Consider the following 24,155-nt stretch of genomic DNA (forward strand, 5'->3'; position numbering starts at 1 on the left):
TGAAGTCCACAGGTCTTAAAGTGGCCAAAGTCGGAGACCCACCCCATCTAACCTAGTTTAATTTCTCTCTCTTTTTTTCTTTTGAAAGGTGCGCACCAAAAGTCTGGAACAAGCAGGCCTCGACTTACGACCAGTTGCTTAGCTCAAAGTTATGACAGAATCCACCAAAGATACTTAGGACCTTGTTCTGAAGTTTGGACAATCATGGGATCACATGCCACCTGCCTAAACAACCGGCAGGCATCACCCAGCCGTTTGCAGCCACGCGACCAAGTTTTATGACTTTATTTTGCAAGAAAACTGATGCCCATTTCTGATTTCCTTCAAAACTTTTGCCTACCGAGCTTATTAGTCATTTGCTTAACGACTGCCGGCGTTCGTTTTACGACGGCGGCTAAAATATATATATATCATAACATCAGGTCTCGTCAGGTGGGCGTCCTGCTTTGCAACCGTCACGACTTACGGCAGTCCATTTCGGTCGTCAGTTGAGGACTGCGAGATACTTACTGCACAAGATGGATGGCACCTTATATTTTATATTTAATATTTATACTTTTATTTTTAAAACCCCTTTCTAAAAGTTGCACGGAGCTAAAAGATGGAGGCGGCACCATTAAAAAGTTCATGTAGAGAGAATGGATTTCGCAGAACTCAGAAGGCCCCATTTGGATGGCAAATATTTTTAATTTTTATGGCCGCGGCGTATCTCCGGACGCGAATCACAAGAACTCCGTCACACCATTTCCCCCCTTTTATAATAAAGTATTTCAGCCTTTTTTTGAAAACAAAATTGAGGTGGGGCAAAGAGCCATTCTACTCCTAAGAATGGGATTGCTGGATATTACAGGTTAGTCCTCGACTTACGACAAGGGAGACCAAAAATTTCCCTTGCTAAGCGAGACAGCTATTAAACGATTTCTGGCCCATTTTACGATTTTCCTTGCCACAGTCGTTAAGTGAATCACTGCAGTTGTTAAGTTAGTCACATGGATGTGACCAACATTTCCGTTGCTAAGCAGAGACAGCGGCTAAATGACTCATTTGATGACTTTGCTCGTCACAGTCGTTAAGTGAATCGCTGCAGTTATGAAGTTAGTAACCCAGTTGTTAAGTGAGTCCGATTTCCCCACCGACTTGGCTCGTCAGGTTGCAAAAGGGGACCACGTGACTCAGGGACATTACAACTGTCGTAAGTCCATGCCAGTCTGAATTTTGACCATTGGGGATGCTGCAATGGTCGTTAAGTGTGAAAAACAGCCCTAAGTACTTTTTTCAGTGCCGTTGCAAGTTCGAACCGTCACTAAAGAAATGGTTGTAAGTCGAGGACTGCCAGTAATGGCCTGAGGAACATTGATGGCTTGGCCACCTGGAGCTTTTCAAAAGGGCAGCACACAGGTAGTCCTCGACTTACGACCGTGATGGAGCCCGCCAACCACGTAAGTCACAACGATCCAAACGCAGGTCACATTCATGACCACTGTTTTTATATCCTTTTTTTCCACACGGCGGTCATTAAGCCAACATGGTAGCAAACCCTTTTTTTTGCCACGGTCGTTAAGCAAACCACTGCAGTTGTTGAATCGCGTCACTGTTAAGCAACCCTGGCTTCTCCCATTGATTTTGTGTCGGCCATCGGCCGGGAAGGTTGCAAGAGGGGATCGTGTGACCACCCGGGACAGTGCAACCGTCGTAAGTACATGCCAGTTGCTTGAATTTTGATCACGCGAGTGTGGGGATGTGTTGTGGCCCATCAGTAGATTCGGACAGTGAGGAGGTTGGGGAGGAACCTGGGCCAGTCCTGGAGTCTGGGGAAGGCTCGGATGAGGGCTCTGTGTTGGAGGCAGAGGGGGGTGGGCAGAGCCGTATGCCAGTTATCAGCTGTCTTCAGAGTCAAACATCAGTGAGGCTGAAGAACAGCTGGAGCCTGTTCCCAGGGTGCGCATGCGCAGAGCTACCAGATGAAGGGAACAGCTAAAGAACAGGGGTCGACTTGGGAGTAAGGCCACAGGGGGACGGTGAATGGCCCCTCCCAGAGGGAATAAAAGAGGAGTGAAAGGGGAGTGGAGTTTGCAGGGGACAATTAGTACGTTTAATGGTTTCGTGACTCTCCGAGACTCCTTGCCAGGTTTTGCAGATCTCGGCCTGGCAGCTCTCCAAGCCAGGTAAGGTCTGTGACTGTAAATCCTCCCTGGAAAGACTTTGCGGGATGTGACTAAGCAGAATTCAGACAATTAATAAAAGGTTTTTTTTTTGTTGGGACCAGAACTTTGCTTCAGGCTCTTGAGAAGCTTCAGTCAGAAAAGGATGTTTCAACAGCCGTTAAGTGTGAAAAACCATCATAAGTGACTTTTTTCAGTGCTGTTGTTAACTTTGGTCTCTAAGCAAACAGTTGTAAGTCAAAGACCACCTGTCTGGGCTAAAGATGGCAGAGCAATTCCCTTCTTGTTTTGAATTACGTTAAAAACAGGACGGGATTAAAAGCAGCTGGGAATCAAACGGACATTGAGACAAGATTAACCAAAATAATTCCATTTAATATCAGTACCAAGATATCCTCCAAATATCTCGGCGCCGACAAGAATTACAGAATTATAAAATAGTATTTCCCCCAGCTGCAAGACACATCCCCGCCAGATCCACACCCTAGCTTGCTTGCACTTGTGCAACACAACGCACAAACAGCGTTTAAGGCAACTGAGCAACGCCTCGCTTTACAACCAGGATGCAAATCTAGTGAGAAACACAATTGGGTAACGTTTCGTCTTTAAAACGCGGGGCAAAAAATTTAAAAAACAAAAGATAAAAATTCCAGCACTGCAGTTGTTAATCTTTCAGCGGAATAGTGGCCAAAAAAGAATTAAATCACCTTTTTAAAATGTTGACGAGAAGCGGGTAAGGTATATATCACCTGTCCGCTGTAGCAAAAGAGGTAGTTTTAAAACTTTCACTGCGGGGTGACGAAGGATGCCATTCCTTTTTCCGCTCTGGAGTGAGGTCGGCTTGAGTGTATTTTGGAGGAGAATTAATTGCAGGATTTTCCATCAAGATATTCCCAAGCTAGATGGGTTTTTTTTCCTGCAGCCTCAGGGGTGTGAATGCTTGTATAGCAGGCATTTGTGTATGCATTTCTCAATTTTGGCAAGTTTAAGATAGGGGGGACTTCAACTCCCAGAATTCCCCAGCCAGCATAGCTGGCTGGGGAATCCTGGAAGTTGGAAATCCCCCTATCTTAAACTTGAGAAAGACTGTTATAGCTATTGGGGGGGGGAAAGTACATTATTCTAACAATGTCGCTTCTTCCATTATCCAGTTACACAAAAACATGTTTTTTTTCCCCACAAAAAAATCTTGATGGACTGACAGTGTGAGGTTCAATTTTTCAAGAATCCTGCCAAAGAATGTTCAAAAAGAAACCTTAAAAAAAAAAAAAACAAGTTTTAAAATGTTTTGGAGTGTTCTCAAAGCGAAACCGGATCTAAAAGGGATTAAAGGAATATTTTCACTTTAGAAACCACGCACACCACGTAAAAAAACACGTTACAACTTTTCGGTGGTAGCCGTCAAAAGCGCAGTTGACTGGAAAGCGAAGCCCACCCAGGATCCTGATTTTTAACATCTCCTTTGCAGGTTTTTTTCCCCGATTAGCTTTCTTATTTAAAGCAACAATCCTTTAGTACATTTGGGGATTCCAGATTTGGTTCAAAAGTGTGGTTTGGGGTTTGGACTCCAGATTGATCCAATGGAGGGCGGCAAACCAGATCCCTTCAAGCTGATTTCGCCCAAAATTTTCCAAAAAGCAATTCCGTTCACCGAGTAAGAATTCAACATTCCTTCTGTTTAAACCTCCTGCGCAGAAACGGTCTTGAAATATTATTTCTCGACTCTTCTGTTGTTGTGAAAATAAAAAATAAAGCACCTCTTGTCGTTGCATGGCAGTTAAAAAGGCAGTGCAATCTCCAAGTTAAATTCCCATCGTAGAGAAGGAATTTAGCTAAAAAGAGTTTGTAGCTGGGAAAAATCAGCTAGTCTCCAAAAATCCAGAGAACATTCACGCCGGATAATCCGAGGTTGACTCGCCTGCGAAGAGAAGGGCAGCCTTTATTATTAGATCACGAAAAAATCTTCGTTGAGAGATCAAGCAACTCACAAATTCTCTCTCCAGCTAGAAATAAACCATGCAAAATCAGGCGTGTGATGAATTTCAGGGCCATAGAGAGAGAGAGACAAGCCCCAGGGTGGTTGTTTTCCCCCCACTAGCTGCTCTAGTTTTTAAACCTTGTTATGCACAAGGGGACACAGTGGCTCAGTAGATAAGACGTTGAGCTTGTCGATCAGAAAGGACAGCAGTTGGGTGGTTCAAATCCCTAGAGCCGCATAACGGAGTGAGCTCCCATGACTTCTCCCAGGCAACTTAGCAGTTCAAAAGCATGTAAAAATGCAAGTAGAAAAATAGGGGCCACCTTTGATGGGAAGGAAACAGCGTTCCGTGTGCCTTCGGCATTTAGTCATGCTGGCCACATGACCACGGAGACGTCTTCAGACAGCGCTGGCTCTTTGGCTTTGAAACTGAGATGAGCACCGCTCCCTAGTGCATATGTGCAAGGAGAACCTTTACCTTTATCTTATGCACCAACAATCACATCTTGGGGTGTTTTTTTTTGGGGGGGGGGGGGAGAACTACCAAGAAAGAATAGGTTTGAAAAGGCCACCTGTTTACAGTTGTAGATCAGGAGTCCACAACTCTCAGGCTGTGCTGCGCTAACAGCCAGTGGTCTATTTGGAATTGGGCCTCAGGAGTGGCTGGCTGGAATCCCCACATGGGCAGCACATGTGGGCTTCTCCATGCCCCATTTTTGGCTTGAATGGCCTCCTGCACTACCCTGCCAGCCAAAACAGTGTGTCTGGGGGTGGGGAGGCTAGTGTGGGCCTCCGCCCTGTGCCCTGATTTGATTGGCATGGTGCTGCAGGAGGCTATCCAGGCTGAAAATGGGGCATTTATTTATTTATTTATTTGTTTCGATTTATCAGTCGCCCCCTCTCTCCGCAAAGGGACTCGGGGCGACGTACAATTAAATCAAAATACAAGTGTGGCATGGAGGAGGTGACATCAATAAATGGAAGCCACTAGGTTCAAATAAATAACAATAAATTAAAACAATTAAAACAGTTAAAAAGCCCAAAATTTACGATTAAAATATTAGAATATTAAAATTGCCAGGGAGGTTAGAAGGTTCTAGTTAAGCCAGGCCGGCTAGTTGGAACAGGTGGGTCTTGAGTTTCGTGCGGAATGAGCGGAGATCGGTCGTTGTCCTGATATCTGGGGGGAGGTCATTCCAGAGGGCTGGGCCCATCACAGAGAAGGCCCTATTCCTGGGCGCCGCCCTCTGGCACTACCTGGTGGACGGCACCCGGAGGAGTCCCTCTCTGTGAGAGCGAATTGGTCGCAGGGATGTATGGGGCAGAATGCGATCCCGCAGATAGCTAGGTCCTGTGCCATGGAGCGCTTTGAAGATGGTAACTAACACCTTGAAGCGCACCCGGTAGACCACAGGGAGCCAGTGCAGCTCGCGCAGGAGAGGTGTTACATGGGAGAACCTCGTTCTCCCCATGATTGCCCGCGCGGCCGCATTCTGGACCAGTTGCAGAGCATTTTGGCTGGCAGAGGCACTGCGAGCCACTCCTCTGCTATTTCCAGGCTGGCCCCATGGGCCAGATTTAAGTGCCCTGCAGCCCTGAGATTAACACCCCTTTGGAGATGGTTTCAATTTTGTTTTGCTTTAACACCAAAGAGCAGAAAGGGGAGGGGGAGGGAGAGAGAGAGAGAGAGAGAGAGGGTAGCCTGGGGAATTCTGGGAATTGAAGTCCATGCCTCTTTTAAGTGGCTGCCTCCCACTCTCTCTCCTCTTCAAGTTCAACCTAAAACGGATCAGACGGATCGGGAACAAATTCAATCTACAGCTGATGAGATGGATTAGGTTAGGTGCCTGGCAACTGACTCATACTTATGACGGTTGCCGTGCCCCGGGGGTGCCCCCTTTTGCGACCCCCTTCTGACAAGAGAAGTCCGTGGGGGAAAGCCGGATTCATCCAACGACCGTTACTCATTTAAGAACGGAGAGCGGTTCGCTTAGCGGCTGTGGCGAAGACAGTCGTAAAACGGAGCAAAACCCACACATTTCAAACAGGGATTTTGGGCTCAGTTGGGGTCCTAACTGGAGGGTTGCCTGTATTAGCTGTGGGGACAGAAATATATGGAATAATTATACGTACCCGAGCATCCCAGATTCCTTGGTCTTGATGATGTACAGGAACATAAGCAGAGTGTGGAACAGGTTGTTTCTGCCCTAAACAGGAGGGATGAAAAGGCGGCGGACAGTCAGAGCCCGAGAGGTTTACACTTGCAACAAGGTGTGTCTTTTCTCTCCTTCCCATCTGCCTACTTTTGTTTTGAACCAACACTATTTGGCCTTGCCAAAGAATGACAACAAAAGGGTCATAGTTGAATTCCACGCGTCTCAAAACAGCCAAGGTTGAGAAACATTGCTATGGGTATGAGAGGAGGAGGAGGGGGGGGGGGACTGAGGAGCCCTTGGTCCACACTCTGAGCTTGGTTGTTTTCTTGCAGATGTTTCATAACCCAGCTAGGGAACATCATCAGTATTAGAAGGGTGTGGAGCTTTGCGGAGTGGTGGTATTGGAGGAGGACTGTGGGGTTCTCGGTGGTCCCTGAGCTTGTTTTCTTGCAGGAACTGAGATTTCATGAACCTCCCTGAGCTTGGTAGTTTTCTTGCAGACGTTTCATGACCCAACTAGATAACATTATCCGTGCTGGAAGGGAGGGGGATTTGTGGGAGGGGGGGGAGGAAAAGAGGAAAAGGAACATGGAATGAAGGAGAGGAAGAAAGGAAGAGGACTGCGGGGTCTTTGGTGCTCTCTGAGCTGGGTGGTTTTCTTGCAGACGTTTTATGACCCAACTAGGGAACATCATCAGTGCTAGAAGGGAGTGGGGTTTCTGGAGAGGAGGAGGAGGAGGAGGAGGAGAAAGGGGAGAAGATGAGAAGGAGAAGAAGAAGAGGAGAAGGAGGAGGAGAACAACAACAACTCTGGGGCCCTAGGTGCTTGGTGGTCTGCTTGCAGGCGTTTCGTGACCCAACTAGGGAACTTCATCAGTGTTAGAAGGGAGTGGGCTTTATGGAGTGATGGAGAAGGAGGGAGGAGAGCATGAGTAGGAGAAAGAGAAGGGGAGGAGGAGGAGGAGGAGGAAGTGGAATGTGGGGTCCTTAGTGCTCTCTGAGCTTGGTTGTTTTCTTGCAGACATTTCATGACCCAACTAGACGTTTCCTCCCCTCCCTTCTAGCACTGATGATATAACCTAGTTGGGTCATGAAACGTCTGCAAGAAAACAAGGACCCCAGAGACATATCAATCCTCACCGGTGGACCCCGTCACCAGCAACTCTTCTGGGATAGTCACAGAGAAGCTGCAGTACTCCTACCTTAGGAAGATTGTAGACCTGCTGTTGATAAATCAGCTCATAATGGGGAGGGTTGATGCTACTCTGATGGACGCAGAACAAGTTCTCGTTCGACATATCTGTGAGTGAGAAGAATCACACCTGTTAACAGCCCGATTAAACAAAGCTTTTCAGAGTATAAGATGCTCCGAAGTATAAGAGGCACCTGGCTTTGGGGGAGGAAAACAGGGGGGGGGAAAAACCTGCCTCGGCCTCCCAGCAATTTGCCTCCTTGCAGCCAACAGCCAACAGCCCATTTCAGTTTCAGCACAGCCTGATTGGCATAAGCAGCTGATTGTCGGGCCTCCTGATCAGCTGTTTCAGGCTGCAGGGGTTACCATAGCCTATTTTTAAAAAGGGGGCCCCTACATTACCTGGTTTATCAGGGGTTTGAATGAAATGCTGGGAGGTGAAGGTTTTCCCGTCGGGATACTTAGGGTGGGGAGGCAGCCTGGAGTCAAGATACGTGCAGAAGACGTGCATCAGGATCTGGAGGGAGAGAAGGGAATCTGAGGCTTAGCGCCATGTCGGAAGCTTCAGAAACCAAGACGGTAAGTTCTAGTCCCACCTTAGACACGAAAGGTGGCTGGTTGACTTTGGACGAAGAAGCAGGGGATGATGAGTTCTAGTTCTGCCTGAGGCATGAAAACCAGTTGAATGACTTTGGGCCAATCAGCAGGACTGGGTGCGTTCTAGTTCCGCCTTAGGCATGAAAGCCGGCTGGGTGACTTTGGGTCACACTGGGTGAATGCAAGTTCTAGTTCCACCTTAGGCATGAAAGCCGGCTGGGTGACTTTGGGCCAATCACCAGGAGACTGGGAGTTCTAGTTCCACCTTAGGCATGAAAGCCGGCTGGGTGACTTTGGGCCAATCACCAGGAGACTGGGAGTTCTAGTCCCGCCTTAGGCATGAAAGCCGGCTAGGTGACTTTGGGCCAATCACCAGGAGACTGGGAGTTCTAGTCCCGCCTTAGGCATGAAAGCCGGCTGGGTGACTTTGGGCCAATCACCAGGAGACTGGGAGTTCTAGTCCCGCCTTAGGCATGAAAGCCGGCTAGGTGACTTTGGGCCAATCACCAGGAGACTGGGAGTTCTAGTCCCGCCTTAGGCATGAAAGCCGGCTGGGTGACTTTGGGCCAATCGTTCCTTCTTTCAGCCCAGACCACCTCACAGTCCTGCCGTTGTGGGGAACGCAGAAGGCGGAGGAAGACACTTGTATGTGTTCACTGCCCCGAATTATTTGTAAAAATAATAAAGGCAGGAGACAGATAAGATAAAATATAAATAAATAACTCTGCCAGCAGCCTTGCTAGGAACAGAAAAGGGAGAAGGAATCGGATCCGCCTCCTTTTACTGACTTAAGAAGTCCTTGGAGCAGGTGGGGGACTTACTCCAGAGTCAGTGGGTAGATCCGTATCCCATGTGCGTGCTTTGAAGTCTCCGCCTCGGTTCCACCTGAACGAACTCATGCAGCCGCCTTGGGAAAGCTCTGTCAGCGAAAAACAATGCCATGAAATGGCCCAAATGGGGAAAATGGGTTTTTCCAGCTCTTTTCTTCATTTATTTCATTCTCAGTTCTACTACAGTCCTTGAGTTACGACAGCAATTGGGAAAGGAGGTTTATTTATTCATTGTATATCTGTAGTACTGGGAGTTCTAGTCCTGCCTTAGGCAGGAAAGCTGGCTGGATGACTTTGGACCAATCACTAGGAGACTGGGAGTTCTAGTCCTGCCTTAGGCATGAAAGCCAGCACAGTGACTTTGGACCAATCACCAGGAGATAGTGAGTTCTAGTTCTGCCTTAGGAACAAAACTCAACCGATTAACTGGGCCAATCACCAGGAGACGGTGAGTTCTAGCCTTGCCTTAGACACCAGAGCTCATTAGGTGTTTCTGCGCCAGTCACCAGAAGACCGTGAGTTCTAGCAAGAAAGTCATCTGGATGACTTAGGTCCCATCGCTCTCTCTCAGCCCAACCCACCTCACAGGGCTGTCGTTGGGAGGAAAACAGGAGGAGTGGAGTATTAGGTTACATTCTGTCAGAATATTCATGAACTGGCAGGGACATGGTAACCAGGTCAGGCAATGAGCCTTATTTGGTGACCGAGAGCCATGCCAGACAGCTTGGAGCTTGGGCGTGGCTTACCCATGTAGCTCTGAGTCTGTGCAAGAGAACTGGTCTAGTCTGCTCTCTGAACTGAAACTGAAACCAACTCTCTGCTGTTGATATTGTACATTTATTCATGTGTTATTATGTATATAAAGAAGTTAATGAATTCTACAAATTCTGATAGAATTTATAAGTGGCTAGAAAACAGAAGTCAAAATAGGAAATAGAAGTCTCTTTTTGTTTTTTCTAAACTAGCATTGAATAAAAATTAACCAAAGTTACTAATTACTATCAAACTTAAAGTATTGACCATAATGTAAATATAATGGAGATATGAACAATTAATATTATTAGAATTGTTAGTACAACTTTTATTACACTATTGTAGATGTTAAAAGCAATAGGAAGGCAATGTAGAATAGAGAGCTACAAAAGCTAAACACGTTTGCCGATACAGAAGGCTGTAAAACTATTCTATATTGTTACGTTTGTCTTGTTTAAAGAAGTTAAGGAATCCTACTGAATCAGTTATCTGTGTCTGCTTTCTGGATTTGATTCCTGCAACAAACTCTTGAGACGTTTGCTGACTTGAAATGATTCATAAACCAACAATAAGGGCAGGATAAATAGAAATAAATAGCCGTTCACCTTTGATCCTTTCGACTAAATATTCCTGATTGGGGGTCAGGTCCAAGTATTGCACTATTGTGTTCAGGGTAGGAATGAGGGGCGCTTTGAGCAAAGCGGCTTGCTTTAGGCTGCTCAGGCTGGCCTCTGCAGAAAACAAACGAGAGAGAGAGAGAAACTGCACCCTTTGCCATCAAGAAAGTCCCCGGTTTTGGGTCCCGACTGTGGATTTCCTTTTACTCAAGTGACAACCTCACAAACGAAAGTAAGCAGCTGCGATCGAGAGCTCTCAATTATTCTGCAGCGCAAAACACTCAAGATGCTTAAAAGTCTGGAGAGATTCTCACATCCTCCAGGTCAGGGTTGTGTCAAGAGGCAACTGGACTTTCTGGGTTTTTTTTCTTTTGAAGACGTTTCGCTTCTCCTCCAAGAAGCTTCCTCAGTTCTGAGCGAATGGTGGGGAACGAAAGGATTGATATTCCTTGCAGACAGCTGGTCATTTGCATCCTTTTAGAGGGTTGTTGAGGCCGCTTGGAGGTTTGTCTGTGTCCTCAGGGTTACCTGAGTGGAGCAAATGGTACCTGTGGTCTGCAACTATTTCCTCTGGAAATTTGTTCATACTCCCACACCCTTCCGAGGGTATTTGTCCCAAAGAGCATGGCTAAAAGTCTCTGGGGATTCTCAGTTATCCATGTCAGGGTTGTTCCAAAAGTGTGTCCTCCCCCCCCCCCGCTTTTGAAGGTGTGGGGAGTTTGAATGGATTTCCCCAAAAAATTGCAGACCATTTACACCACTCGGGTGGCCCTGAGGACAGAGATAAACCTCCAAGTGGCCTCAACGACCCTCTAAAAGGATGCAAATGACCAGCTGTCTGCAAGGAGTCTCAAGCCTTCCCTTCCCCACCATTCGGTCAGAGCTGAAGAAGCTCCTGGGATGAGAAGCGAAACATCTTCAAAAGAAAAACAAGGAAGTCCAGTGGCCTCTTGAAAAAGCACCTTTGGGTGATACCTATCAGGACAAGATTCAGCAGTCCAACTACATTTAAAAGACAGCTTTGCTGGCTGGGGAATTCTGGGATTTGAAGTCCACCCTTCCTCAATCTTATATTAATGCAACTCTATCATAATGTTTTTTTCCCCCTACAGGACTGGCAACTTCAGATGCTTCCAGCTAGTAAAAGCCCTTTTCTCTATAACCAATCAATCAATCAATCAATCAACTTTTATTTATAACCCGCACCCTTTCCTAAGCAGGACTCGGGGCGGTGTACAGTCATTATTAAAACCAAATACATATCAAAATGGCATACATATACATAAACATAAACGGAGGAGGTAGAAAATATACTGTACCATATTTAGTTAAAATACAAATAAGATTAAAATTCCCTTAAAAATTCCACGATAAGATGTTTGCCGATAAGATAACGCTGCTAAATTCTAAGCTCGTTTTAAAAAAATAATTACAATTTTAAATCCATGTATTTTACTTGGAGCACATCCTTTGGCATTTCCCCCCCCCCCCCCGCAGGGTCACCGTACCTCCAATTTGCAGCTCTGGACACCCCATTCTCCGCAGCTGAGTGCTTACAGTTTCAATCTCTTGGACCAGCGGCACCAAAATGGTCTCGTTGACCCACTGTTGGATCCAAAAAGATTTTTTTTGGGGGGGGGGGGGGGGGGAGAAAGGACAAGAGAAGTTAGAAGAGCAACATGTTCTGGATGCTTTTCTGCTGTCGGTTTTCCACGGTTCTAGGTCTCACTAAGCGACTGGTCATAAGGCGAGGACTGGGTGCATTTCGGGTTCAATCACCCCTATTTAGTCCATTCCTTAAGCTCCAATCTCAGGAAGGAATTTCCAGGGCTGCTTCGCATTTTAACCCCAGAAGCCAAAGGCAAAACTCACATTTCTGAATTTTGCAGTCCAGGAATCCATGTGATCGAATAGCTGTCTACTCATCGACACGCGTGCCCAGACCTGACCAGGAAGACAAAAGAAGTTTTGATCGATCTATCTATTTATCTGTCTTTCTTTCTTTCTTTCTTTCTTTCTGTCTGTCTGTCTATCATCTATCTATCTATCTATCTATCTATCTATCTATCTATCTATCTATCTATCTATCTATCTATCTATCACCATCTCCTTTTAATAACTCCATAATCCCTTGAGGGGTAGAGTATGGGCAACTGAATGAAGCTGATTGTTTACTGGCCGGATGCCCTTCCCTGTTGCCAATGCGGAGTTTTGTTCAGCAGATATATTCTCATTGTGCCCAGAGAGAGAAATATCTGCCTTTACCTAGGATCGAACTCACAGCCTCCCGAGTTCTGGATTGTGAGGCGACAGCTCCACCTCTAAGCCACCGCACCACTCATCTTATCCATCTATCTATCTACATCCATCTCTATCCATCCATCCATCCATCCATCCATCCATCCATCCATCCATCCATCCATCCATCCTCTCTCTCCCCTCTCTCCCTCCTTCTCCCCTCTCTCCCTCACTATCTCCCCCTCCCTCCCTCTCTCTTCCCCCTCTTCTCTCATCTACCTACCTATCTCTCATCCATCTCTATCTCTCCTGATCTATTACATGACAGCAGTCTCAGAATATTTGAGGGGTTTCCCCAAAAAAGCCTCCCATAAATTCTGCCTGACAAACCAAAGCCGGTGATTCTTTTGAATCAGAACTTTTCTGAAGGCAGAGTGAAGAAGGAGCCGCGTCGTGAATGGAACGCGAAACTTGGTAAGAAGACTTAATTAACCAACTGACATAAACCAGAATTTGGAAAAGCCAACCATCACGTGAGTAGAAATAATATTGACGGATAGATTGGGATTTTGACGGTGGGGAAAAAGAAAGGAAGGGGGGGAAATGGTGGTTTAAATCATTAAGCCCAAAAAGAACGGCTTGTTTTAAACAACTTGGGAGACAGAAAGGAGGAAACAGAGAATTGACTAACCCATTGAAATAAAAATGGTCATAAGTCAGTTTTTTACGTGCCGTTGAAACTTTGAACGGTTTAGGATCCTCGTTTCTTATCACCCTTTAGTTCCGTGTGTCTTATCAGAAGAGGAAGTCTTTAGTACGACGTGCCACCTGGATCAACACCTGCGAAGAAACCATGGAGGAAAACAACCTTTTCCGTCTCTGCCAACGTGGATTTACCTCTTCAGCGGCTTGCTTGGAACTCAGATCGGCTTCATCCTTGTGGGCGGAGGGGGCTTGGGACCTGCAGGCCGGCTGGTACTGGAATTTCCGGAGCATCTGGGCGTAGTCGGCCGTGGAGCGACCGTAGTTCCAGAAAGTTGGGCTGTTGGATGGAGAGCTGGAATCCGAACTGCCTGCAGTGATCCAGAGAAACATACAGAAATGAGGTTACTTGAGGACCACAGGCACCGGATCCTACTACGGCACGGGTGTCAAACTCGATCACGTCACGTGACGTATCACGAGGTTTTGTACCTTTACAGAGCTGGGGTGGGGGTGGCCTGCATCCGGACGCACCTGGCACGCGGGTCGCCAGTAGGAGAGTCCTGTACGACGGCCTCCTAAGGCTGGGTGGCTAAGTCAGAGAGCTTGATGTCGTGGTGAAGACGATGATAGAAACCAGGAGACGGGGAGTTCTAATCCCGCCTGAATCACAAAATCCAGTTGGGTGACTGGGCTAATCACTCAGAGACTAGAACTCACTGATTCCTAGCGATTGGCCCAGTCACCCAGCCGGCTTTCATGCCTAAAATGGGACTAGAACTCACAATTTCCTGGTGATTGGGCCAAAGTCACCCAGCCGGCTTTCATGGCTAAGGAGGGACTAGAACTCCCTGTCTCCTGGGGATTGAGCCAAAGTCACCCAGCCGGCTTTCATGCCTAAAATGGGGCTAGAACTCACCATCTCCTGGTGATTGGCCCAAGGTCACCCAGCAGGCTTTCCAACCTAAGGCAGGACTAGAACTCCCCGTCTCCTGGTGATTGGCCCAAAGTCAACCCCCCTCCCTACTTTAATGCCTAAGGCAGGACTAGAATTCATTGTCTCCTGGTGATTGGCCCAAAGTCACCCAGCCGGTTTTCATGGCTAATACAGGACCAGAACTCCCCAACTCCTGGTGATTGGCCCAAAGTCACCCAGTTGGCTTTCATGTCTAAGGCGGGAGTAGAACTCACCGTCACCTGATGATTGGCCCAAAGTTATCCAGTCAGCTTTCATGCCTAAGGGAGAACTAGAATTCACCATCTCCTAGTGACTCACCCAGCAGGCTTTCATGCCTCAGGCAGGACTAGAACTCCCTGCCTCCTGGTGATTGTCCCAAAGTCACCAGTTTCCACACCTACTAGAACTCCCCATCTCCTGGTGACTGGTCCAAAGTCATCCAGCTGGTTTTCATGCCTAAGGCAGAACTAGAACTCACCGTCTCCCGATTTCTAGCCCGATGCCTTAACCAATGGACCACTATGCTCACTGAATTGCAAACGACTTATCTTCTGAGTAGCTTCAGTGAGTGCACTGCGAGAACTCTCCCCGCCTTCCTTTCACCAGCTACTCACCCAGCTGCACCCTGTGCTGCTTCTCCTCCTCGTTTCGAAGGAAGCTGTCGAGCGACTTCAAATCCGTCATGTAGTCGGCTTTCCCCGTGGGAGAATTGTAGACGGTGGGCGAGGAGCGATATCTGGATCTCATCCCGCTGCTATCCATGGGCCCAATGCTAGTGGGATACATCAAGGGCCCCGGAGGACTGAACGGAGGCACCTGAGCGAGAAAGAGCGAAAGACTGCAATCATCTATCGGGAACACATTTGGGATCATTATTCAAGTTTATTATAATACAGGTAGTCCTCAACTTACGACCACAATTGAGCCTCACATTTCTGTTGCTGAATGTGAAAGCTGCTAAGTGAGTTTTGCCTCATTTTACAACCTTTCTTCCCACAGTTGTTAAGCGAACCACTGCAGTTGTTAAATTAGTAACCCGGTTCTTAAGTTATTCTGGCTTCCCCACTGACTTGGCTTGTCAGAAGGTTGCAAAAGGGGATCACGTGACCCAGGGATACTGCGACCGTCATAAATATGAATCCAGTTATCTGAATTTTATTCATGTGACCACAGGGATGCTGCAATGGTTGTGTGAAAAACAGTTGTATGTCACTTCCTCAGCTCTGGCTGGATGGTGAACGATGGAAGGATTTATACTCCTTGCAGACAGCTGGTGATTTGCATTCTTCCGGAGAGTCGTTGAGGCCACTTGGAGGTTTCTCTGTGTCCTCAGGGTCACATCTGAGCAGTGCAAATGGGTGTGGAACAAAACGACCGTGCAATTCCAAGAAGGCTCCACACCCATTTGCACCACTCAGGTGACCCTGAGGCTGCAGACAAACCTCCAAGTGGCCTCAACGGCTCTCTAAAAAGAATGCAAATCAACCCAAGTGGCCTCAGTGACTCTCAGAAAGAGTGCAAATGACCAGCTGTCTACAAGGAATATAAACCCAAGTGGCCTCAACAATGCTCTAAAAACAATGCAAATGACCGGCTGTCTGCAAGGAATATAAACCCAAGTGGCCTCAACAACTCTCTAAACAGAATGCAAATGATCAGCTGTCTTCAAGGAGTATAAATCTTTCCCCACCATCCAGTCAGAGCTGAAGAAGATTCTTGGAAGAAAACATCTTCAAGGAAAAAAAAATCAGAAAGCCCAGTTGCCACTTGGAAAAAAAAAACACTTTTGCAAGAACCATGGCTAATAAATCCTTAGCTCTCCTACCTTACTGTAGTTGCTTCCTGGAGAGTAACTCGCCGCCGTACCGTAGGACCCGCTGCTTCCTGACATGGCCTGCAGCTGAGGACTGTATCCGGAGATGCAACCCGTCGCAAATTTGGGGCTGGTGCTGGGTGAGCGGGAAGGACTGTAGCTCAGGACACTCTGCCCCTGGATGGGAGGGGAGGGGGGCGAAGGGGGCATTTTCTTGGGCATCAGCTCGTGGGGCGGCGTAGTCTGGACCGCTGAAAGTAAATCCCATTTTGGAAGATTAAGAAAGAACAGCAAAGAAACGAACGAGATAAATTGTAATAAAAGTTTCTGAATAAAGCCGAGGCAGAACCACTCAGAAACAAGGAATTTAAAGGGCAGGTAGTCTTCGACTTATAACAGTTCCTTTAGTGGCTGTTCAAAGTTACGACGGTGCTAAAAATTAAGTGCCTGATGGACGTTTTCACACTTATGACCGCTGCAGTATCCCCATGGTCATGTGATCAAAATTCAGAGCTTGGGAACGGGCTCATATTTCTGTCACTCACAATAGAGCTCGAAGGGACCTTGGAGGTCATGTAGTCCAGCCCCTTGCTCAAGCAGGAGACCCTATACCATTTTGGACAAGTGACTGTCTGGGCTCTTCTTTAAAACCTCCAGTGACGGGATGGTTGGGGTTGTGCGTGGGTCAACATTCGCAGTGTCCTGGGGTTACGCGATCCCCTTTTACGACCTTCTGACAAGCTGGGTCAATGAGGAAGCCACATTTGCTTAACCGCCGTGTTGCCAGCTTAACAAATGCAACGATTCACTTAACAACGGTGGCGAGAAAAGTCATAAAACGGGACAAGCTCGCTTAACAAACATCTCCCGTGGGCAATATAAATTTTGGGCTCAGGTGTGGTCGTAACTCCAGGAACGTCTGTAGGTGGAAGAAAAGGCAGTCCTTGACTTACGACCATAACTGGGAACAGACTTTTTGGTCGTGAGTCGAGGCACACCTGTGACCGGACTGTTTAAGAGATGCTGAAATAGAGGCCAGAGGGCCATCTCTTGGGGATGCTATAATAAGTTTGTTTATATTTCATATTTCTTAACTGCCCATGTTCCTCGGGAAAGGGTCTTTGGGTGGTGTACAAAAGAGGTCTCTAACCCCCGGTCCGTGGGCCGGCACCAGGGCGTGGCATGCCAGAAACTGGACCATGCAAACAGGTTGAATCCCCATCCAAGGGATGCAGGCAGCTTGTGAAAACACACGTCCCTGGTGCCTGAAAGGTTGGGGGCTGCTGGTGTACAATAAAATCAAAGTGGACTTCAACTCCCAGAATTCCGCAGGCTGGCTAGGGAATCCTGGGAGTTGAAGTCCACAAGTCTTCAGGTGGCCAAGAACCTCGGGACACCCCTGCTCTAAGAAGGACAAGCGAAACAGGCTCACCTGCGTTCTGCAATCCCAAAAGCGTCTGCTGGCCAGGACTCATAACTAAGCTGGTAGGAGCCATGGTGTATTTGAAGTATCTCCAGAAGTCGAATAAGGCGTTGAGGCTGAATAAAGAGGCAAAGCCAAGTTCTAGAATTGAAAATAAATAAACAGCACAAAATGACACTGAACCATTAAAAAAAACACCAGTTTGGTTAGTGACAGAAGGAAACACACTGCTAGATAAGATTGTGGGGCTGTTGTTGTACTCTGAACTTGGTAGTTTTCTTCTAAATGTTTCATGACCCAATTAAGTAACATCATCAATGTGAGAATGGAGAAGAAGGAAAAGGAGGAGATGGAAAAGAAGGAGGGGGGAGAAGAAGGGGAAGGAGGAGGAGAAGAGGAGGCGGAGACGTTTCATGACTCAATTAGGTAACATCATCAATGGGAGAAGGGAGGAGAAGAAAAAGGGGGAGGGGGAGAAGAAGAAGGAAAAGGAGGAGACGGAAAAGAAGGAGGAGGAAGAGAGAGAGAAGAAGGGTAAGGAGGCGGAAAAGAGGAGGCGGAGATGTTTCATGACCCAACTAGGTAACATCATCAATGGGAGAAAGGAAAAGGGGAAGGAGGAAGAATAGTAGTTTTCTTGCAGACGTTTCATGACCCAACTAGTCAATATCATCAGTGCTAAAGGGGATGGGAGTTGTGTAACAGAGAAAAGGAGGAAAAGGAGGGAAGAGGAGGAGGCGAAAAGAGGAGGAGGAATGACGGGAAGGATGAAGGAAGAGAAGGAATGAAGGGGAAAGAGGAGGAAGGGAGGACTGTGGGGTCCTTGTTGCTCTCTGAACTTGGCTGTTTTCTTGCAGACGTTTCATGACCCAGCTACGGAACGTGATAGAAGTAGAGGGGAGGTTAAGTTCTGTTTATAGGTTGGTGGCTTGCCTTGTCAAGGTTGCAGGGAATGTCCTTGGTGCTTCCTTGACCAGGCGGTTGTTCATTGTTCGATTGTTCATCTGAATTGGTAGTTCCTTGATTGGGGTATTGTTTACACTTAGGTGTTAATCTCTGCTTATCGGGCCATTGTTTGCTGGTGGGGAGGCCTTTCAGTTCGACCCTGAGCTACAAATATTCTCTTCTACGGGTGCTAAATAAGGTTAGTAGAAAGTCTGTGGAGATTCTCCATCATCCAGGTCACGGTTGTCCCAAAGGGGCTTTGTTTTCAGGAGGAAACTGGACTTTCTTGTTTTTTTCTTTCGAAGAGGTTTCGCTTCTCATCCAAGAAGCTTCTTCAGCTCTGACTGGAAGGTGGGGAACGGAAGGATCGATACTCCTTGCAGACAACTAGTCATTTGCATCCTTTTTAGAGAGTTGTTGAGGCCACTTGGAGGTGTATCTATGTCCTCAGGGCCACCTGAGTGGTTCAAATGGTTTCTACAGTCTGGATTGGATTTGGATTTATTGGATTTATATGCTGCCCTTCTCCCAAAGGACTCAGGGCGGCGTACAACATTAAAAAACACATATCACAAAAGTTAAAAGGAAATTGGAAACAATCCAAAAAACAAACCCAATTAATATAACAATAACATTTTAAAAATGAGTTAAAATTAACAGGCCAGGCCGGCTTGCTGGAAAAGCCAATTTTTTAGGGCGCGTCGGAAGGACCGGAGGTCGGGGATTATGCGAAGCTCCGGGAGCAGCTCATTCCAGAGGGAAGGCGCTCCCACAGAGAAGGCTCTCCCCCTGGGGGTCGCTAGCCGACACTGTCTGGCCGGCAGCACCCCGAGGAGGCCAAGCGTGTGGGATCGCACTGGACGGTGGGAGGCTACTGGTGGCAAATTTTTTTCTGCAATTTTTTTTCTCTGGAAGGACACAGATACACCTCCAAGTGGCCTCAAGGACTCTCTAAAAGGGTGCAAATGACCAGCTGTCGGCAAGGAGTATCAATCCTTCCATTCCCCACTATCCTATCAAAGCTGAAGAAGCTTCTTGGATGAGAAGCAAAACGGCTTCAAAAGAAAAAAAAAAGTTAGTCGAAAGGGAATTTCACCAGAAATTAGAGGGGTGGAGGGAACACCAGGCTGCCAGGTTTCTACCTAAATTTAACAGATTAAGCCGAGTGCAATATGGATTGAGGGTAGCAACATGGAAAGGAAGTCTTCAAATACAGCAGTTAAAACACAGAGGACTGGCAACTTGCTTAAAACAAACAAACAAACAGGGATAAAGGCATACATCCTAAGGCAGGGGTGTCCAAACTTGAGAACTTTAAGACTTGTGGACTTCAACTCCCAGAATTCCCCAGCCAGCCATGCTGGCTGGGGAATTCTGGGAATTGAAGTCCACAAGTTTTAAAGTTCCCAAGTTTGGACACCCCTGTCCTAAGGCATTGGAATTAACTGTTATTTTCTTGCTGGATACTCACCAACATACCAAAGGATCCAGCACGAAATATTGTAATAGGAACTTATCAGTTTTCCAGACCTAGAACGAGAGAAAGGCGTAGGTTGGCATTCATGTTTAATGAATGTCTAAAAGGAAGTGCCCAAACTGCACCCCAAACCCACTCATTTATTGCAAAGTGCCAACATGGCAATTTAACCTGAATAATAAGGTTTGACTACCTAAAATAATGATAAACAGGGCAGAGTCCAGATAACTGTTCTAAGAAAACCATGATAAATGCACTTTTATGAGCCTTCATTTTTTTGAAATATTACGTTTCGCAACAATAAAAAAGAAAATGATTTGTAATATAATTTCTCTTTCCCCATTCCCTCCCTCCCCCTCTCTCTCTCCTTCCCTCCCTCTCTCTCTCTCCCCCGTGGGAGATACGTGATGAAGCTGGGCTCGGGTGATGGCACATATGCCCAGAGAGAGAGCTCTGAGTGCAACCTCTGGCATGCGTGCCATAGGTTCATAAACCTCTGGTCTAGGGTCTCCTGCTTGAGCAGGGGGTTGGACCAGAAGACCTCCAAGATCCCTTTCCAACTCTGTGATTCTGTTATCACAGCTCTCCCCCTTACATTTCCGTGTAGACCATGCCAGCGAGTGACAGGTTGAGAAATCCCCAGGCCAAGAGGACTTTCCTCGCTTCCGTTTCCTTCCTCATCTTGATGGTCCTGTCAATGAGGGACTCGGGTGGATTTGGGTCCCCCTGCATTGTCTAGAAAGAGCAAGAAGAGAATGCGGATTTATTTTTTTATTCCTTCCATTTATATAAGTATCATTTCTATTGTCATTGTATCCTGCCCCATACATCCCTTCGGCCTATCCGCTCACACAGAGAGGGACTCCTCCGGGTGCCGTCCACTAGGCTGTGCCAGTGGGCAACGCCTAGGGGAAGAGCCTTCTCTGTGATGGGCCCGACCCTCTGGAATGACCTCCCCCCCGACATTAGAATGACTACGGATCTCCGCTCCTTCCGTCAGAAACTCAAAACCCACCTATTCCAGCTAGCCGGCCTGGCCTAATTCCAGTCTTCCCACCTCAGTTTTGGTTTTTAAATTTTATGATTGGTTTTATGGGCTAGTTTTAATTTTTATAAATTGTACAGGGGTTATTTAATTTAATTTTAATTATGTATATTATTGTTTGGATGGGTTTTTAAAATTTATACCTGTACACCGCCCCGAGTCCCTCCGGGGAGAGGGGGCGGTCTAGAAATCTAATAAATAATAATAATAATACTTAAATACAACCAAAATGGTTTTAACCTCACCGGTGCAAAATTCTAGCAGAAACGAAAAAAAGAAAGAAAAAGGAAAAAAAACTTAGCGTGTGCATGGAGTGATTGTGATTGTATTTAAATGTCTGATAGAAACTATCTTTAAACCTCTTTGTTTGGCTGGCTATCCTTTGATGCCTTCTGCCCGAAGGTCAAAGTGCAAAGAGACACTGATCCTCTCTGAGTCTCTTCCTTGCTCTGCTAAAGCAGCGAGACCTGGCGATGTCATCCAGGGGTGTCAGAGGGCAACCAGTGGTTTCTTGGGCCGAATTGATCACTCTCTGTAGGGCCTTCCTGTCCGCAGCTGTTAAAACCAGCGTACCACACTGTAACACAATATGTCAGGACACTTTCTATGGTGGATATGCCCTCCCTTTGAGTACAGGTAGTCCTCGACTTACAACACTTCATTTAGTGACCTTTCAAAGTTACAACAGCACCCAAAAAGAAGGGACTTAGGACCATTTTTCACACATACAACCGTTGCAGCTGCCCCACGATCGTAGGATCAAAATTCAGATGCTTGGTAACTGATTCATATCTATGACGGTTGCAGTGTCCCTGGGGTTTATGTGATCCCCTTTTGCGACTTCTGACACGCAAAGCATCGCGGGGGAGGGGGGGAAAGAGAAACAGAAGTTACAAGAGTGACATGTTCTGTATTTACTACAGGTAGTCCTCTTAGTGTCTGTTCGAAGTTTCAACAGCACTGAAAAAAGCGACTTACGACCCTTTTTCACACTTATGACCATTGCCACATCCCTATGGTGACGTGATGTACATTTGGACGCTTGGCACCTGACTCATATTTATGACGGTTGCAGCGTCCCCGGGGGTCGCGTGATCCCCTTTTTACGCCCTTCTGATGAGCAAAGTCAAGGGGGAAACCAGATTCGCTTAACAACTGTTACTCACTTAACAACCACAGCGATTCACCTAACCGCCATGCGCAATAGGCAATATAAATGTAATAAAATAAATAAATAAATAAGTAATCAACTGGCAAGAATGGTCGCAAAATGAAGCAAACTCACTTTAACCAATTTCTCACTTAGCAACATCAATTTCGGGCTCTATTGGGGTGATGAGTTGGGGACTATCTGTGTTTCAACCCAAGTTGGGATCAACAGCGCCACCTTGAGGCATCGCAGGGAAAAATCAATGAAATAAATGAATGAATGTTACCTGATTTAACGGGGAGGAGTCCCTCCCCTCCCCCCGCAGGAACAGCCCCACAAAACCTAACCACGATTGTGCCTACCCCACATTCACACGTTGCGTGCGCGAAGATGCTGGATCTGACCCAGGCACGCTCCCGCTCCGAAGACAAAAGCGGCGCGCTTAGATGACGCAAGGCAGAATCGGGACGGCGCCTTTAAGCGCGGCGTGGGAAACGGTTCGTGGCGCGAAGGATTCTGGGAGTCTTAGTCCAACTCCTCTCGCGGGCGCCATGTTGGGAGGCGGGCCTCACGTGGATTAGCTTCTTTAACCTCGCAATGCCGGTTGGAAAGGGCTGCGGGGCAAGGACCCCTCCCGACGTCAACACGGTGCGGAAAGCGCATGCGCTTTCCCTATAACGGGGCGAGAAAAATGCAATCAACCGACACCCCCACACACACCAAATTTTTTTTTATCCCGCACCCTTCCTCTCACCAGCACTGATTCGCCTCCTTTGCCTGAACTGCGCATGCGCAGCGGGGTTTTCCTCTCCCCCTCCCTTATGGGCAAGCGAGGAAGATCGAGGACGCAGCGCGCGAAGGCGGGCTTTGTTGCCGAGGCGATGGGCGCGGAGGAGGGGATTGGCGGCCCGATTGGCCGAGCCGCACTTTGACGTTTTGGCGGGAGAATGTAAAAACTTGCTGGGTTTGAGGCGATTTCTCTGATTTCCTCAAAATGTTTTATGAGGCGCTGAGTTTGGGATCCTGGCTGGATTCATGGAGAGGGAGAGATCCAAGGGGAATCCACCCTTGTGATAGATCTTCAAGGAGTAGAATACATGCACAAAAGAAATAAACCATGGCTTGTCTAACCACACTAGAATTCACACAATATCTGAAGCCATCAATCTAGTTGAGGCTTACAGTCACCAACTGGGTTTACTCAGACATGGCTTGTCTAACCATGATAGTGTTCACACAGTTCTAAAACTTGGTTTGCAACAAGCTGTCTTCACACAGGATCTTAACCCTGGCTTCTTTAATGAGAGCATTCAGTCAGGCAGTATTGAAATCCATTGATCCAATCATCTTTACAGTCACAAGCTGAGTTCACACAACATTCACACCAGTGGTGGGTTCCTGCTGGATCGCACCGGATCGCGCGCGCTCCCTTTCAGCGCTCCACCTGGCTTGCGCGCTCCCTTTCAGCGCTCCACCTGGCTTGCGCGCTCCCTTTCAGCGCTCCACCTGGCTCTCGCGCTCCCTTCCGGCGCTGAAACCGGAAGTACAGTTTTGCCCGCCCCTGGCGAAGCAACGACGCCTGCCTGCGCTCCACCAGCTCGGCTGGGAACGGAGATGTTTCCTCAGCGGAGCGGAGCGCCTGAAATTTCAGGCGCTCCGCTCCGCTGAGGAAACATCTCCGTTCCCAGCCGAGCTGGTGGAGCGCAGGCAGGCGTCGTTGCTTCGCCAGGGGCGGGGCAAGACTGTACTTCCGGTTTCAGCGCCGGAAGGGAGCGCGCGAGCCAGGTGGAGCGCTGAAAGGGAGCGCGCAAGCCAGGTGGAGCGCTGAAAGGGAGCGCGCAAGCCAGGTGGAGCGCTGAAAGGGAGCGCGCGCGATCCGGTGCGATCCAGCAGGAACCCACCACTGATTCACACCTAAACCCTAGCTTGTCTATCCATCCACTCACACTGTCTGAAGCCATCGCACCAATGATGGTTTAACTACAAGTTGTTTCACTCAGGATCTAAACCTTGCCTTGTCTAACCATAATAGCGTTCACACAATGTCTGAAGCCATCAATCCAATGATGGTTTAACCACAAGCTGGTTTATTGACCTAAACTTTGCCAGATTAGATACC

At 47.4% G+C, this 24,155-nt stretch overlaps 2 protein-coding genes across 4 annotated transcripts in view; both read right to left on the minus strand.

Moving 5' to 3' along the window:
* LOC309394969 (uncharacterized protein) overlaps positions 1-476 on the minus strand; it is a gene marked incomplete at its 5' end in the record, with an annotated part of 35,419 nt that extends 34,943 nt beyond the window's left edge. Inside the window, one exon of the mRNA XM_081958687.1 lies at positions 467-476. Coding sequence (XP_081814813.1) covers positions 467-476 — 10 coding nt within the window. The remainder of the gene's footprint in view (positions 1-466) is intronic.
* Positions 477-3,426: 2,950 nt separating this feature from the next.
* On the minus strand, positions 3,427-22,871 carry TMEM209 (transmembrane protein 209). Of its 3 annotated transcripts, none has more exons than XM_081958467.1 (16): positions 22,791-22,871; positions 20,437-20,576; positions 19,836-19,894; positions 17,429-17,560; positions 16,009-16,247; positions 14,798-14,999; positions 14,417-14,461; positions 13,421-13,596; positions 12,158-12,229; positions 11,794-11,890; positions 10,274-10,399; positions 8,907-9,004; positions 7,891-8,005; positions 7,499-7,596; positions 6,274-6,347; positions 3,427-4,080 (listed from the first exon to the last, which is right to left on the minus strand). In XM_081958467.1, exons 1-16 carry the CDS (start codon positions 22,824-22,826, stop codon positions 4,026-4,028), a joined length of 1,764 nt encoding a protein of 587 aa, XP_081814593.1. In that variant the 5' UTR covers positions 22,827-22,871; the 3' UTR covers positions 3,427-4,025. The 3 variants fall into 3 exon arrangements, with proteins under 3 accessions (XP_081814593.1, XP_081814595.1, XP_081814594.1); XM_081958469.1 differs by lacking the exon at positions 22,791-22,871 and adding an exon at positions 22,399-22,745; XM_081958468.1 differs by lacking the exon at positions 22,791-22,871 and adding an exon at positions 22,323-22,744.
* Positions 22,872-24,155: the final 1,284 nt, after the last annotated feature.

Source organism: Natrix helvetica (genome assembly GCF_964273705.1).
Source record: "Natrix helvetica genome assembly, chromosome: 6".
In the NCBI taxonomy this organism is placed as follows: domain Eukaryota; kingdom Metazoa; phylum Chordata; class Lepidosauria; order Squamata; family Natricidae; genus Natrix; species Natrix helvetica.

Coding starts and splice junctions, on each gene's coding strand:
- TMEM209 (XM_081958467.1), bottom strand. CDS start 22,826: ATGCGCAGTTCAGGCAAAGGAGGCGAATCAGTGCTG. Junction 9,005..10,273: donor TTTAGTCGAAAGGATCAAAG/GTGAACGGCTAT, acceptor TTTCGCTGACAG/AGCTTTCCCAAGGCGGCTGC. Junction 6,348..7,498: donor AGGTCTACAATCTTCCTAAG/GTAGGAGTACTG, acceptor CCTCCTGTTTAG/GGCAGAAACAACCTGTTCCA.